Source organism: Onychomys torridus, chromosome 3 (genome assembly GCF_903995425.1).
Source record: "Onychomys torridus chromosome 3, mOncTor1.1, whole genome shotgun sequence".
Taxonomy (NCBI): Eukaryota; Metazoa; Chordata; class Mammalia; order Rodentia; family Cricetidae; genus Onychomys; species Onychomys torridus.
Genome location: NC_050445.1, coordinates 110,260,925 through 110,274,406, shown reverse-complemented (window position 1 = coordinate 110,274,406; position 13,482 = coordinate 110,260,925). Strand labels below are relative to the sequence as shown.

At 47.6% G+C, this 13,482-nt stretch overlaps 1 protein-coding gene across 1 annotated transcript in view; it reads left to right on the top strand.

Annotated features, from left to right (window-relative positions):
* Positions 1–1,883: 1,883 nt before the first annotated feature.
* The window catches only part of Ruvbl1 (RuvB like AAA ATPase 1), a 36,492-nt gene continuing 24,893 nt past the window's right edge, over positions 1,884–13,482 (top strand). The window contains exons 1-3 of the mRNA XM_036182149.1: positions 1,884–2,132; positions 4,191–4,277; positions 11,156–11,288. Coding sequence (XP_036038042.1) covers positions 1,992–2,132; positions 4,191–4,277; positions 11,156–11,288 — 361 coding nt within the window. The 5' untranslated portion in view covers positions 1,884–1,991. The remainder of the gene's footprint in view (positions 2,133–4,190; positions 4,278–11,155; positions 11,289–13,482) is intronic.

Below are 13,482 nucleotides of genomic sequence, written 5' to 3'. Positions count from 1 at the left end.
AGTGCCATGGCCCAGGGGCTGGACTGGCAAAGCCGGAGGTTGCAGCTTCAGCTCTGAGAGCCAGGGGGCCTGTTGTTCCAGGCTTTAGAAGCCAGAGGTTTGCAGCTTCAGGTGCTCAGATTGGCAGCTTATTGCTCTTGGCTTTAACTGCTTGTGGCCTCTGTACATAGCAACTATAGTTATACACAGCTTCTAGCCGCAAGCAATGTCTGCTAGTATTATAGCTTCTGAATGGTCAAGTGCTGGGACCCTCAACTCCTACAGTGTCTGATATTAGAAAGTTTGACCTTAAGACTTGAAGCTCCCTGGGCTGGAGAGATGGGTCAGCAGTGAAGAGCACTGGCTGCTCTTCCAGAGGACCCAAATTCAATTCCCAGCACCCATATGGTGGCTCGCAACCATCTGTACCTTCAGTTCCATGGGATTTGATGCCTTCTTCTGACCTCCTTAGGCACTGCATGTGTGTGATGTACATTCACAAATGCAGACAGAACACCCCCACACATAAAATAATAAAAAGACTTGGAGCTCCCGAGAACTTGCCTAGCAAGCTCTGCCTTTGGTTTCTCTGATGCTTGTCACTTGTCATTTCTGCTCCGTTATTCTGGAACTCTCCAGCTGCCTTTTCATCACCATCTTCACTGCTACAGCCCCTTATCTTGTCTTCTTCATATTACCAGCTCAGCCCACAATACTGTTAATATAGGTGGAAAGACCACTCAAGAGAAGTCTTGTTTGTTTCGAGACAGGGTTTCTCTGGGTAGTTTTGGTGCCTGTCCTAGATCTCGCTGAGTAGACCAGGCTGGCCTCAAACTCACAGAGATCCACCTGCCTCTGCCTCCCAAGTGCTGGGATTAAAGGTGTGTGCCACCACCACTGCCTGGCAAAAGAAGTCTTATAGTGGGCCTATTTTTGCAATATATTGCACATTGAAGCACGGGAAGGTATCTCCTAGGCAACTTGAAAAGTGAGGGACACCTGCTTCGATAGCCAGAATGCTGTAGAGGAGGGTAAACAAGAGTGTTTGCTGACCTTAGGACAGCCTTCATGCAAATGAAAGATTAAATTTACGCTATGGCATAGTGGTTCAGGAAACCGAACTACAGTATTTGCACCAATAACGGTTGCTAATTCAAATGAAGGACCATCTTTTCACCAATCATAGGCTTTCTTTTTTTTTTTTTTTTTTCTTTTTTTTTTCCTGGAGAACTGTACCCACTGCAGTCTGGTGAAAATGGCTGATAAGAGAATGGTGGCAACACCTTTAATCTTAGCACTCAGGAGGCAGAGGCAGGTGGGTCTCTGAGCTTTAGGCCAACCAAGGCTACATTAAAGTCATTTAAAAAAAAAAAAAAGAGTTCATTAGGTATGTGATGACCAAAATAATGGCATGCATTGTTTGAAAAAGTGCTGGCTGGAAGAGTGCCTTCTGGATCTATTTTATCCTGGTAAAAATGAAAGTGGATGGCTGATCAGCTTCCTCAGGGCATCCTTGGGGTGTCTACTCCGATTGGCTTGGGGTAAGTTTGGGCAGCTGCTTTGCTTAAAGTTCTCTCAGGCAGCCAGACACCCGGGAAAGTCTAACAGTTGTCAGTGAGTCACCCTGGCACAGACATTTTAGTCTAAAGAAAAAAAAACATTAAAAGTGGCGTTTATAAAAACAAGCAAACAAAAAAACTGCCACTGACATTAAAAGTGCTTTAAACTATTTAGTGGTTCCCCATCGAAGATAACCAAGGAAGGAAATGCCTGCCCTGGGGGAATCCAATCTGTGACACAAACGGAAGTTGGTGGGCGGAACTCACCCGCAGCCAGCGACGGGCGTAACTTGCAGCCAATAGAAACCGAAGCCTTCTCTCTTCTACCAATGGCGCGCTAATAAGGGCGGGTCCCAGAGAGCGGCCTAGTAACGGCCGCGTGGTAACCCGGGCACCGGGCTTGCCGCAGTTCCTACCTCTTCACGCCAGTTGTGTCTCCAGACGCTCGTCAAAATGAAGATTGAGGAAGTGAAGAGCACCACGAAGACGCAGCGCATCGCCTCCCACAGCCACGTGAAGGGGCTGGGGCTGGACGAGAGCGGCCTGGCCAAGCAGGCGGCTTCAGGGCTCGTGGGCCAGGAGAACGCGAGAGAGGTGGGCGTGGGGCCTGTGCGCGGGGCGTGTGTGGCCGGAGCCGGATCTACTAGGATCAGTAGGAGAAGCGGGGATCACATTAGCAAGCAAAGATTGCATCCTTTGCAGGTCAGGGCACGCAAGTTAGGTCTCACCGGAAACACAGTGGAAGGCTTACTAAGTTTTCAGAGTTGATGCAGTTTCTTTGGGCCTGGGAGCTGACCTGGGAAGTAGACTGATGGGGAAGGACAGTCTGGCCTATACCCCATCCAAGCATTATTTATTAATTCCAGTTCAGTCTACTTAAAATCTTTGGCAGCCATGCCAGGTGTTTCGATCTTTTCTGTTTTGCACGCGAAGAAATCGGAGGTGGAAGAAGGCAGGCCACCTTCCCACCTGTCAGTTCAGCAGTAATAAAGCTGATATTTCCCCCATTCTCCACCCCAAATCACTATTCTTCCCATTTCCTCAGCCCTCTCCACTCTGGTTTCTACAGAGGCTCAGTAGCTTCAAAAACTTGATCTTTACATTTGGTGAAGAATGCTTTCTCAGCCTCTTGCAAACAAGGTGGCAGGGCAGACTGGTTTCTGCTTGGAGTGCCATCTCTCCCAAAGGGAAGCATTTGACCCTAGTTCACTTGCACTTTTTTTTTTTTTTTTGAGACAGGATTTCTCTTTATAGCTTTGTCCTGGAACTTGCTCCGTAGACCAGGCTGGCCTTGAACTCACAGGGATCTGCCTGACTCTGCCTCCCAAGTGCTGGGATTAAAGGTGTGCACCACCACCGCCCGGCTCACTTGTACCTTTTCTTGTACGCAGGTCACGGTAGCTGAATGCTTTCTGTTTATCAGACGACTTTGAGCCCATTGTATATTTCATTTCTGTCTAATAACCCTCATTTTGGTATGATGCTTTCTAGGCATACAAAAAGCTGAAATGTTTGCACAATAAAAACTAGTGTGCCTAAATTCTACAGTTACCATCCTACAGTGATGCTTTGTAGTATACCTGTTCATGTATAATCTGCTGTCACATTTCAGAGCAAACTGCAGATGTCAGCACACTTTATCTCTAAGCTCTTTTTTGTGTGCCCCAGAAGTTATTTTGAACACTTGCATTCAAATGAATAATCATGATTCACAGAGGTTGTAGGTAAAATAAGTCTAAGGGCACTCAGCTGGCACATGAAAGAGCCAGCATATAAACTGGTGTATGTGACTTCACACTCTGCCCGTAGATCTGCCTCTGCAGACCGTTCATACCAGCAGTTTCTATTCTTTGAATATTAGATGGTATTTCTTTTTCATTTGTTAATTTGTGGGTGCGTGCACATGCAGTGTGGTCACATGCCTGCTACAGTGCTTTGGTGAAGGTCAGAGGTTCTCTCCTTGAACTGTGGGATGGATCCAGGGATTGAACTCGACTCTCCAGGCTTGCACTACAAGAGCTTTTTACCCACTGAGCCATCTCACCACCTTCCCAGTTCTTTTTTTTTTTTTTGGAGCTGAGGATCGAACCCCTAGCACTCTACCACTGAGCTAAATCCCCAACCAGTTCTTTTATTGGATGGATTCATAGAATGCCTTTTTTGTTTAGATAGTGTTGCTGTAGCCAAACGGGCCTGGAATCCACATCCCTGCTGCCTTTGAACTTTTAAGTTCCAGGTCTGTGCTGATCCCTGCTGCCTCAGCCTCCATTTCCCATTCTCGTCACCATACTTTAGCTGCTACAGCCTGCTGTCCTGTAGTCATGACGAGCTTCTGCTGTGGATACTTTGAGTTTTCAGTTTTTACCTGGAATGTAGATTTCTGCCCACGGCTTCAAATGTTACATACAGTGTTATGAGAAAGGCCCTCAGCTCCCCATAACCACGTACCCTCATCACCCTTTTCTCTCCGTAGCTGAAGCACATGGCTTGGCTGCCTCGCCTCCACTGCTCCACTGCACTCCACAGCAGCGTTGTGGCAGCTGCTGACACTCAGTGTTGAAAGAGTATGTGAGCTGTGTGGACTGAGAACTGAATTGTTTCCACCATGAGGCATTTTAATATTGACTGATTATTTCTTTCCATTGTGTGCAGGCATGTGGCGTCATAGTAGAATTAATCAAAAGCAAGAAAATGGCTGGAAGAGCTGTCTTGTTGGCAGGGCCTCCTGGAACTGGCAAGGTAATCATTCATTTTCTCTCTTTTTTTAAGCTACCCAAGAGAATGGTATTGATGTTTAAGCCCAATTGAATTCATGTCTTAACTAGTCTCTGTCTAGCTAGACTGGTTATATGAATGTTTTAAAAACCAATGTGCAGTAATACAATTTAGCATATAAAATCTGTGTTTTAAAATTAAAATTACCCTGGCCTACCTCCAGCAGAGAGTGAAATCCTCAGAGGGTCACATTGTTCCTTTTGTCTCTTTCAAGTCTCCTTTGCCTTGTTAAGAAATACTTTTCTGTTGATCTGAGTATCATAAAAATCTCAGAGTGACATCTGTTTTGAAGGTGCTCACTCTGCCCATCATGAGTGCATATGTTATAGAGGATGTGTAGAGGTCAGAGGACATCTTTCAGGAATTAGTCTGTCCTCTGTCTGGGAACCAAACTCTGGTTGTCATGCTCGTGGGGCAAGTGCTTTTACCCTTGGAGCCATCTTGCTGACCGTGAGACAGGGTCTCTCATGTAGCCCAGCCTGGCCTCAAACTCACTATGTAGCCCAGGCTGGCCTTGAACTGCCAATCCTCCTGCCTTTACCTCAAGTGCCAGGATTATAGGTGAACTTCCCCAAGCCTGACTGATGAGATGCTTGGAAGTTACCAGAGTTCCTAGTCTGACCTCGGCCTTTGTGAAAAAGCAGTCACAAAGCAGGGACCTGGGCTTGTGTGTGTCAAAACAGCCTCTTCCTTCTGTAGTTGGGTTTCCTGTTGTTCTTGTTGGCTACCAGCTCATTATATTAATTATTAAAGCTTGGCCTTTAGCTTAGGCTTGTCTTAACCAGCTCTTATAACTTAAATCAACCCATTTCTGTTCATCTGTGCTCTGTCATGTGGCGTCACCTCTCTCCCATCTTGCACCTCCTGTTTCCTTTCCATGTCTTGGTGTCTCCTCATAATCCAAGTTCCTAGATTCCTCTTCCTCTCTTTCCCGAGAAATCCCGCCTAGCTCTCCTGCCTAGCTGTGATACATCTTTATACAGTGTAAACAAATATTCCACAACGTCACACACCTTCCTGCACCTTACCCCCCACAGTTCTTAAATCAGTAGTGAGGGAATAACTAATTTCTACTCTGAAGTCATAACTGTTGAATAGATGGTGTGTTTGTTTTGAGACTGGGTTTCACTCTGTAGCCCTGGCTGTCCTAGAACTCAGTGTATAGACTAGGCTGGCCCTGAACACAGAGGTCCACCTCCTGCTTTGTGAGTGCTGGGATTAAAGGCATGCCCCACCACACCCTTCAGGAGTGTGTCTTAGATGGATATCTTACGGAGAGGAAGCTGTTGGTAAACAGATGGAACCCGCCACAGTGTGAGCTCACTGGCCTCTACACAGGCAGCATCAGCTTGTTCACAGTGTGTGCCATCTGCTCACCATGGTTTCTTATGGCATGGCCCTTCCCTCTCTGGCCAGTAGTTTTCCTAAGGTACACTGGCTGGAAGTTCCTTCTGTAGGTTTGTTAGTGGAAGAGACTCTTGTTCTTGTTTGAGACAAGGTCTCATGTAGCCCAAGCCAGCCTCAGACTTGAAGATAAAATTCATGTCTCTGCTGTTGTCGGCTGGCAGTCCTCCTGTCTCATCTTCTGAGTGCTGGGATTACAGGCCTGGCCTTGGCCTTGTGTTGAAAGATGCTGGTGCTGGGCACGGTGCTCAGTTCTCTTCAGTGCTGTGTCTCTGCTCCTTCTGTTTAGCATCTGACATGAGGGCTTCCGGTTTGCCTTCTGGGTGCTTTGGCTTTACTGTTCTATTATGCACATAACAAGGTAGCTTTCTATTTCTCCATCTTGCCATGAATTGTACTTCTTTTTTTAATTTTTATTTTTACTTTATTTTATTTATTTATTTATTTTCCAGACAGGATTTCTCTGTGTGTAGCTCTGGCTGTCCAGGAACTCGCTGGCTCTGTAGACTGGGTGGGGGTGGGGGTGGTGAATTGTGCTTCTTAAACATTTTTTAGAAATGTTTGTATTTTTAGCTGATCTTTATGCCTCTGATCTATCTGTTCTGGAATATCCTCAGCCACCATCTTTTCAGCTCTTTCATTTGCCCATGTTCTTTGTTCTCTTTCTGGGATCTAGTTAGGTGGAGTTAATGTTGGAATATGGGTTTTCAACCTGAAGACATTTGGTAACCTCTGAAATTATTTACTTATTGGTCACAACTTGAGCTGAAGATCTTCCAGGGAATGTAACGGTCCTCAGAATAAGGAACTATTCTGTCTCCAATGTCAGTGGAGCTAACATTGAGAGGTGCATGGAGTAGGGCTGAAAGAATAGTATGGTGGACTTCTCCGTGCCTCCACCTGGAGAGATGATTACATTTTTTTGACATTTGCTATTTCTTTATCTCTGAACTATTTGAAAATAGGGGACCCTGCTGTATACCACAGTATTCTCCTCTTACCTCTAACTTGACTCCTCCTGCAGGATTGGCTAATGTGCAGTTTGTGTTAGAGTTTCCTGCAGTTTTTATAAATTACAAATAATTAACTGAGAAGGATTAGGAGCAGGGAGAGAGTAGTCTCAGGAGTCTGAGGAGCACAGCCTTTTGAGGAAGGTGTGGGGCGTCCATGTCAGTTAACACATTACTTCACTCTTGTGCTTTTTGCTTCTGTGGTGCTGGGTGAGCCCAGGACTTGGTGCTTCTTAGCAAGTGCTCTGCCACTGAGCCCTTTTGAGAAAGGGTCTCAGCACTTGCCCTGCATGGTCATAAACTCCTTGTATAGCCCAGGCTGGCCTTGATTTTCTCTTCTTTTGTCTCAGCCTCTCAAGTAGCTGGGATTTCAGGCATGCACCTCAGTGCTCAGTAGTGTGCTTTCAGAGATAACACAGTTGATTTTTGTTTTGTTCTGGTTTGCTTTTTCAACGAGAAGGAAATGAAAACGACTGGTAAGCAGCTGAGGAGATGGCTCAGGCAGTGACATACAGACTGAGGGTCTGAGTGGTAGGTGCTTGCCTCTGATTCCAGTGCTGAGGAGGCGGGACAAGAGGACCAAGCCAGCCTGCTGAATCAGTGAGAGATCCTGTCTCAGAAATTAAGGCAGAGGCCTAGAAAGAAGACTCATTGGTAGAGGCAGTTGCTGACCTCCAAGAGAACCTGAGTTTGGTCCCCAACACTCATACTAGGCACCTTACTGTAACTCCAAGGGGTGGATGCCCTCACCTGGCCTCTGCGGACATGTGAATGCACGTAGCTTACACTCAGATACATGTGTACACATTAAAAAAAAAAAAAGAAAAAGAAAAAAAGAAAGGTATCGAGTGATTGAGGATGATACCCAGGATTAACCTTTGGCCTTTACGCACATGTGCACCTGCACCCACACCCACATGTACACACATGTATGCACATACAAGATGGCATGTAGAAAAGAGAGTTCTTCAGTTTCTCACTTTTATTATAAATTCAGACTACCTGCTCTGTATGTTTCAGTGGTGCATGCTCAGAATGCAGTCAGAGGCCACAGCCAGGCAGTAACCCTGTGTCTCTTTACCTTCCTTTCAATTAGAAGAGTTACTGTCCCCACCATTTTGCTTTGTTTTCTCTTAATGATGCTGACATTTAAAAATTACACTTACTTACTTGAGGGAGGTAGTTGGTGCCTGCCGTGGTGTGCATGTGAAGGTCAGGGGGAACTCGTGGGGTTGGTCTTCTTCTTCCATCCTGGGGACTCCAGGGACCCACCTCAGCTTGTGAAACTCCCTCAGCAGTGCCTATACCTCCTGAGCCAGCCAGCCAGCCCAGCACCCACTGTTTTGAAGCATCCCAAGCAATTGCTTTGTTGAAGATTTGTGGCTGTCCTATGGTGCCTATCTGACTCTGGCCCCAACCCCTAAAAGATGAGTCTTTTTGCCCCTTCAAAATCTGGCTTTTCGGGAGGGGTGTAGGGGGAGAATGTGGCTCTGTGCCTTGTTTAGGGAAAAAAATCCCCCCCCCCTCCCTCTCTCTAAACTTTTATTAATTACTCATACAGTAGTCTGTCTGCAGGCCAGAAGAGGGCGCCGGATCTCATTATAGATGGTTGGGAGCCACCATGTGGTTGCTGGGAATTGAACTCAGGACCTCTGGAAGAACAGCCAGTGCTCTTACCATCTGAGCCTTCTCTCCAACCCCTCTTTCTCTTTAATTTTATTCATTTTGCTTGTGGAGTTGGGTTTGGCAAATCTAGGAAGTTCCCCTCAGACTGTGTGCTTGCTGAGAGAGGTTAGTGAGGGGCCCTGCCCTGTATGTTTCTGGATTATCACAGAGCAGTGCAGTTGTGTGAGTGTGCCAGGTGACTTTAACTTTTCCCCACTTGCAGGTAGGATAGGACCAAGGTTCATGCCTTGTACCCAGGTAGAAGCCCTGGTGGCTCATCTTTTCTGCCTTTCTATGGTCCTGTTTCTATTCGGGGGTTTCTATTCTAATGCTGTGTGTTGTTAGGAGCTGCAGACTCCGCAGACCTGCATGGCAGAAGTTGTCCATGCTCTTGCAGGTCTAAGTGCTTTGTGGACCCCTGGGTGTTTTGTGGAGCTGGCACCGTGCTGCTAGCATGTGAGTCCTTCATCCCTGTGTGAGACTTGGCCACTTTCCTCCCAGGAAATGTGAAGGAGTCAGCCCTTGGCCTCATTTCGCAAGTTTTCTTCTGATGTGATGAGTTTGGAGGCACGTGCTGTCTGAGGAGAGATTTGTAGCCTGCCTGAAGGTGAGGCTGCTTTGCTGTGTGGAGAGGCAGGGGCATCCTTACTGTACTGGTGCAGATCCATTAAGAAGACCTCACGCCGCCATTGACGGTGGGACTAGTGCTTGGGCTTTAGGAAAGGAGACATTCAGATGAGATTGAAGTAAACCTGCTGAGCATTTTTTCAGCAGCAGCTTCTTTGTGGGCCAGGTGTCAGTGGCATGGCGTGCTCGCACAAGGGAAGATGGGCTGTGGCCAGTGCTTGTGTATACAGACCAAGACCTGCATGCATGCCTGCAATCCCAGCACTCAGGCAGTTGAGGCAGGAGAACCAGGCCAGCCTGAGCTGTGTAGTGTAGTGAGTGTTAGGCCAGCTAGCTATATGGTCATTTGCTACCATAGTCTTCCTGTCAAAACAAACAAACAAAAAACCAAGAACGACAATCAAAACCCCAAACCAAAACAGGCAAATACAAACTAGAACATCAAGTTGATAGCTTACTGTGGAAGGTCAGTGAGATATTTCCAGTGGTAGATAGGAGGGCTAGGCAGGACCCTTCACCCAGAGGCAACCGGAAAGTGCAGAGAGAGCACTCCTCTCATGCATTTACCCTGTCTAATCAAGTGTGCAGATGGCCACTTCTGAAGTAGGCCAAAGGAGGCCAGGGGCCAGAGAATTGCCTGAGGACACTCTGAAGTCTGAAGACGAGGGTGGAGAATTGAGGTCTGTGGAACTACTTGGAAAAGGCAGGTAGAAGATGAACACAGCAAGCCCCTGGCCTCCACCGGGTGTCCCATGTCAGAGTGCATTCCTCTCTTTGTACCCTGTCACAGTCCAGACCTCTCCCCCTTGTTCCTAGAATAGCAGTGTTAGAGTTGTCTGCTCTGGACTCACAGACTCAGGCGTGTGCTTGGGCTGAGGCGAGGCAGGTGTGTTCCCAGTGCTCTGCTCTGGACTCACAGACTCAGGCGTGTGCTTGGGCTGAGGCAAGGCAGGTGTGTTCCCAGTGCTCTGGACTCACAGACTCAGGCGTGTGCTTGGGCTGAGGCGAGGCAGGTGTGTTCCCAGATGCTCTGGGGCTGAGTAGGGAGGCAGCTGCTGCCGCAGGGTGATGAGAACCACATAAAACCAGTTTGTAGGCAACATGTTTGCTACCTGTGATCTAACCTAGTACTTGAACCTTTCATCTGACTGATGAGGCTGCTAGATTTGCTCAGTGTTAAGGTTACTCTGAATGGCGGTAGTTAGCACTACCATCTAGTTTCTGTCTCCCAGGCTACTTCTCTCCACTTTACTGTATGCTAATTTGCTGCCAGATTCTACTATCTTGAAACCATCACTGAAGGGGATTGAAAGGAGTAAAAGGCACCTGTGGCAGGTCATATATTCTCTCTGTTCAGGTCACCAGCTTTAAAGGCCATGGCATCTCTTGCTCTCAGTCACTCTCAGATATTTGCCTTTCTGATATTTGCCCAGATCTCTGCTATGTCTGGCCTCACTTAGCCTCTGCCCCCTGTAGCTGGGTTACCAGCAGCCATTTGTATTTCACAGAGCATGCTAATGTGACTTGTTAGGACCAACTCATGTCAGAAGACTCTGTCTAATGTTTCATCTCTTGTGGGCCACTTAATATAAAGTGGACATTAAGTGACACTTCAGTGCGGATCTCTTCTGGCCTGTAGGTTGGTTGGTGTTTGTGGTATTTGTACAAACAGAAAGTGGTCTAAGGCCTTGCAGTAGCCTGAGCAGACAGGCCAGATGCTGTTTGAGGCTGAAAGACAAAAGTCAGGAAGATGGTGCTCTTTCTGGTGAGAAGCTGTTCTGAGATACCGCTGCTGGTTCAGATGTGCCTGTTTCTAGGTTGTGGCACCTGGGCTGTGTGTTTAGTCCTCACTCCTTCTGTGGTAGAGTTGGGAAGACAGTAGCATCAGCTTAGATATGAGGTTCATGTGAAGCACTTGCAGCCAGGCTTTCCTGGGGGAGACCTGCTAAGTGTGATGGTGCTCAAGGCTGGGTGTATGATATGCAGAGTGTGCAGAGACCCTCACGTGGAAACATGCCTGGTGAGGATAGAAGGTGAGACTTCGCTGTTCCCAGCAGATGCTGTGTGAATAATCTGTGTCTCTGAATGCCCATTTCTAACACTAAGCAAGTGTCTTCCCATTCTTATCCTCTACAGACAGCCTTGGCTCTGGCTATTGCTCAGGAGCTGGGCAGTAAAGTCCCTTTCTGCCCGATGGTGGGTAGTGAAGTGTACTCAACTGAGATTAAGAAGACAGAAGTGCTGATGGAGAACTTCCGAAGGGCCATTGGTGAGTGGGGAGTGTGGAGTGTGGGAAGTGGCTTTCACCTCCAGGTGCCTAGAGCTTCTTGGGTGTAAAGATACCATGTGTCAGGGTTTGTAGCTGTTTCTCCTTTGGCCCATTGCCATTACGGTTGGAAGTCAATGACAAAACCCTAGTGTTCTGACAAAGTATACATGGGGGTGGTGGGTTAGGGAGTGGGGAGCGCCAGCCAGCTAGGTTTCCTTAGTGCCCATGTCTTGCTTTCCAGAGTGACTGTCCATTGAACAGGTTTTGACTCATTGAGTGCTGAGCTGCCATAGTATCTGGCCCTCAGTGGCAGGCCAAAGGAGTTGTGGTTTGTCAAAGCAAGGACACCAGGGACTGGCCAAACTTTGAGACTTATGATGCCAGCCTCTTAGGGCCTAACTGCCACCATAGTGTCTGTTATGTGCCAGATTGTTCATTCCCTTAGCCGAACTTCTCTATCTGCAGTTGGCATTTGGAGAAACAGAAAGTTGAGGAGGTTAGTCAGTGGCATGGCTAGTAGCAAAGCTAGTTGGAACTCAGGTCAGCCTGCCTTTTGTAGCCTGGGCCTGGAGACTGCTGTGGGAGAGATGGCCTCTCCTGAGTTCAAGCTCATACCTAGGACTTCTAGATGATCTTTAAGCCTGGTTTCTGTTGGTCTAGTGTTAGATATGTCCTCAGTTTCGTTTCTGAAACATGGAGTCCTTTAACTGTGTGGGTAGCCCATTTGTGAAGGTGGACATTTAGATTGATTTTCAGGTTTTGCTGTTCAAAAGCAGGCTTCGGACTGCTGTTCAGGTGACTATGAAGCATCTGTATCCCACTCCAGCTGAGAGTGGGATGTGGAAAGAGACACCAGTTCCAGGTTGCCAAACTCCGTGTGAGCTGTATGCAAGTGTGTGTGTAGAGGCCAGCAGAGGATGCTGTGTCCTGCTCTGTCGCTCTACCCTGTTTTTTTCAGACAGCTTCACTGAACCTGGAGCTAGGCTGGTGGCTGTTAGGCCTCAGGGGTCTTTCTGTCTCTGCTCCCACTTCCCGTCTGTGCTGGTCTTTCAGGTGCTTGTGCCACCATGCCCAGCCACATGGGTGCTGGAGTCCAGACTCTGGTCTTCATGCTTGTAGAGTAAGTACTCTGTCCTACTGAGTCACCTCCCCAGCTCCCAGAAAAGTACTTTTTTATTTGGTTGTTGTTGGAGACAACCCTGGCTGACCTGGAACTCGCTCTGTAGATCAGGCTGGCCTCAAACTCAAGAGATCCTCCTGCCTCTGCCTCCCGTGTGCTGAGAAGGCATGTGCCACCACAGCCTGGCTAAAACTATGTTTTCCTTCTTTCTTTTCCAGAGCTGAGGACCGAACCCAGGGCCTTGTGCTTGCTAGGCAAGCGCTCTACCACTGAGCTAAATCCCCAACCCCTGTTTTTCTTTATAAAAATGTATTTAATATTCTTATGGGGGGGACATGATGTATGTGAAGGCACACTTGCTGTGGGATGTGAGTGACAGTCAGAACTTTATGGAGTTGGTTTTCTCCTTACCTTTACATGGCTTCCTAGGATTGACTTCAGGTTGCTGCTAGCACAGAAATCCCCTTTACCTACTGAGCCATCTCACCAGCACCCCCTCCTTCGGAATCTTTTATTTTTAATTTTTAAATTTTTTATCTGTTTTTTTTTTCCATGAGAGAAGTATTTCGGAAATACATTGGATCACTAGAGGTAGGTAGGAGAGCGGAGGTTGAGATAGTCTGCTGTTCTTCCACAGGCCAGGATCAGGACTACCCTGAGTGCAAGCCAGAGCAGTTAAGGGTAAGGTGCTTGTGGGCTCTCGTCCAGCTCCGTCCCAGTTCCCCTTCACTGGGGTCTGAGCAGGAGGTGATGCAGGAGGGGTGGGTGACTAGATTCAGAGACGTCTATGGTACAGTTCTTAGGGCTTATGGAAGGCTCCGTTGTGGGGACAGAGATAGGGGCAGGTGATGACTCCAAATTCTATGCTGTGTTTGAGATGATGAGAAGTATGGAGAGGAGCATGGGAATGTTCAGAGTCTGCTGGGCATACAGAGAGAGGTGTGGGTCTTTGTGGCCCCAGACCTGGCGTGTCGGGGATGCTTCCTCATATTTCCTAGTGCATGAGAGAAGCAGGTGACCTTGAGGAAGATCAAAGCTGTGTGATGCTGCCTCATCTTACTGTGTCCCTGTGCT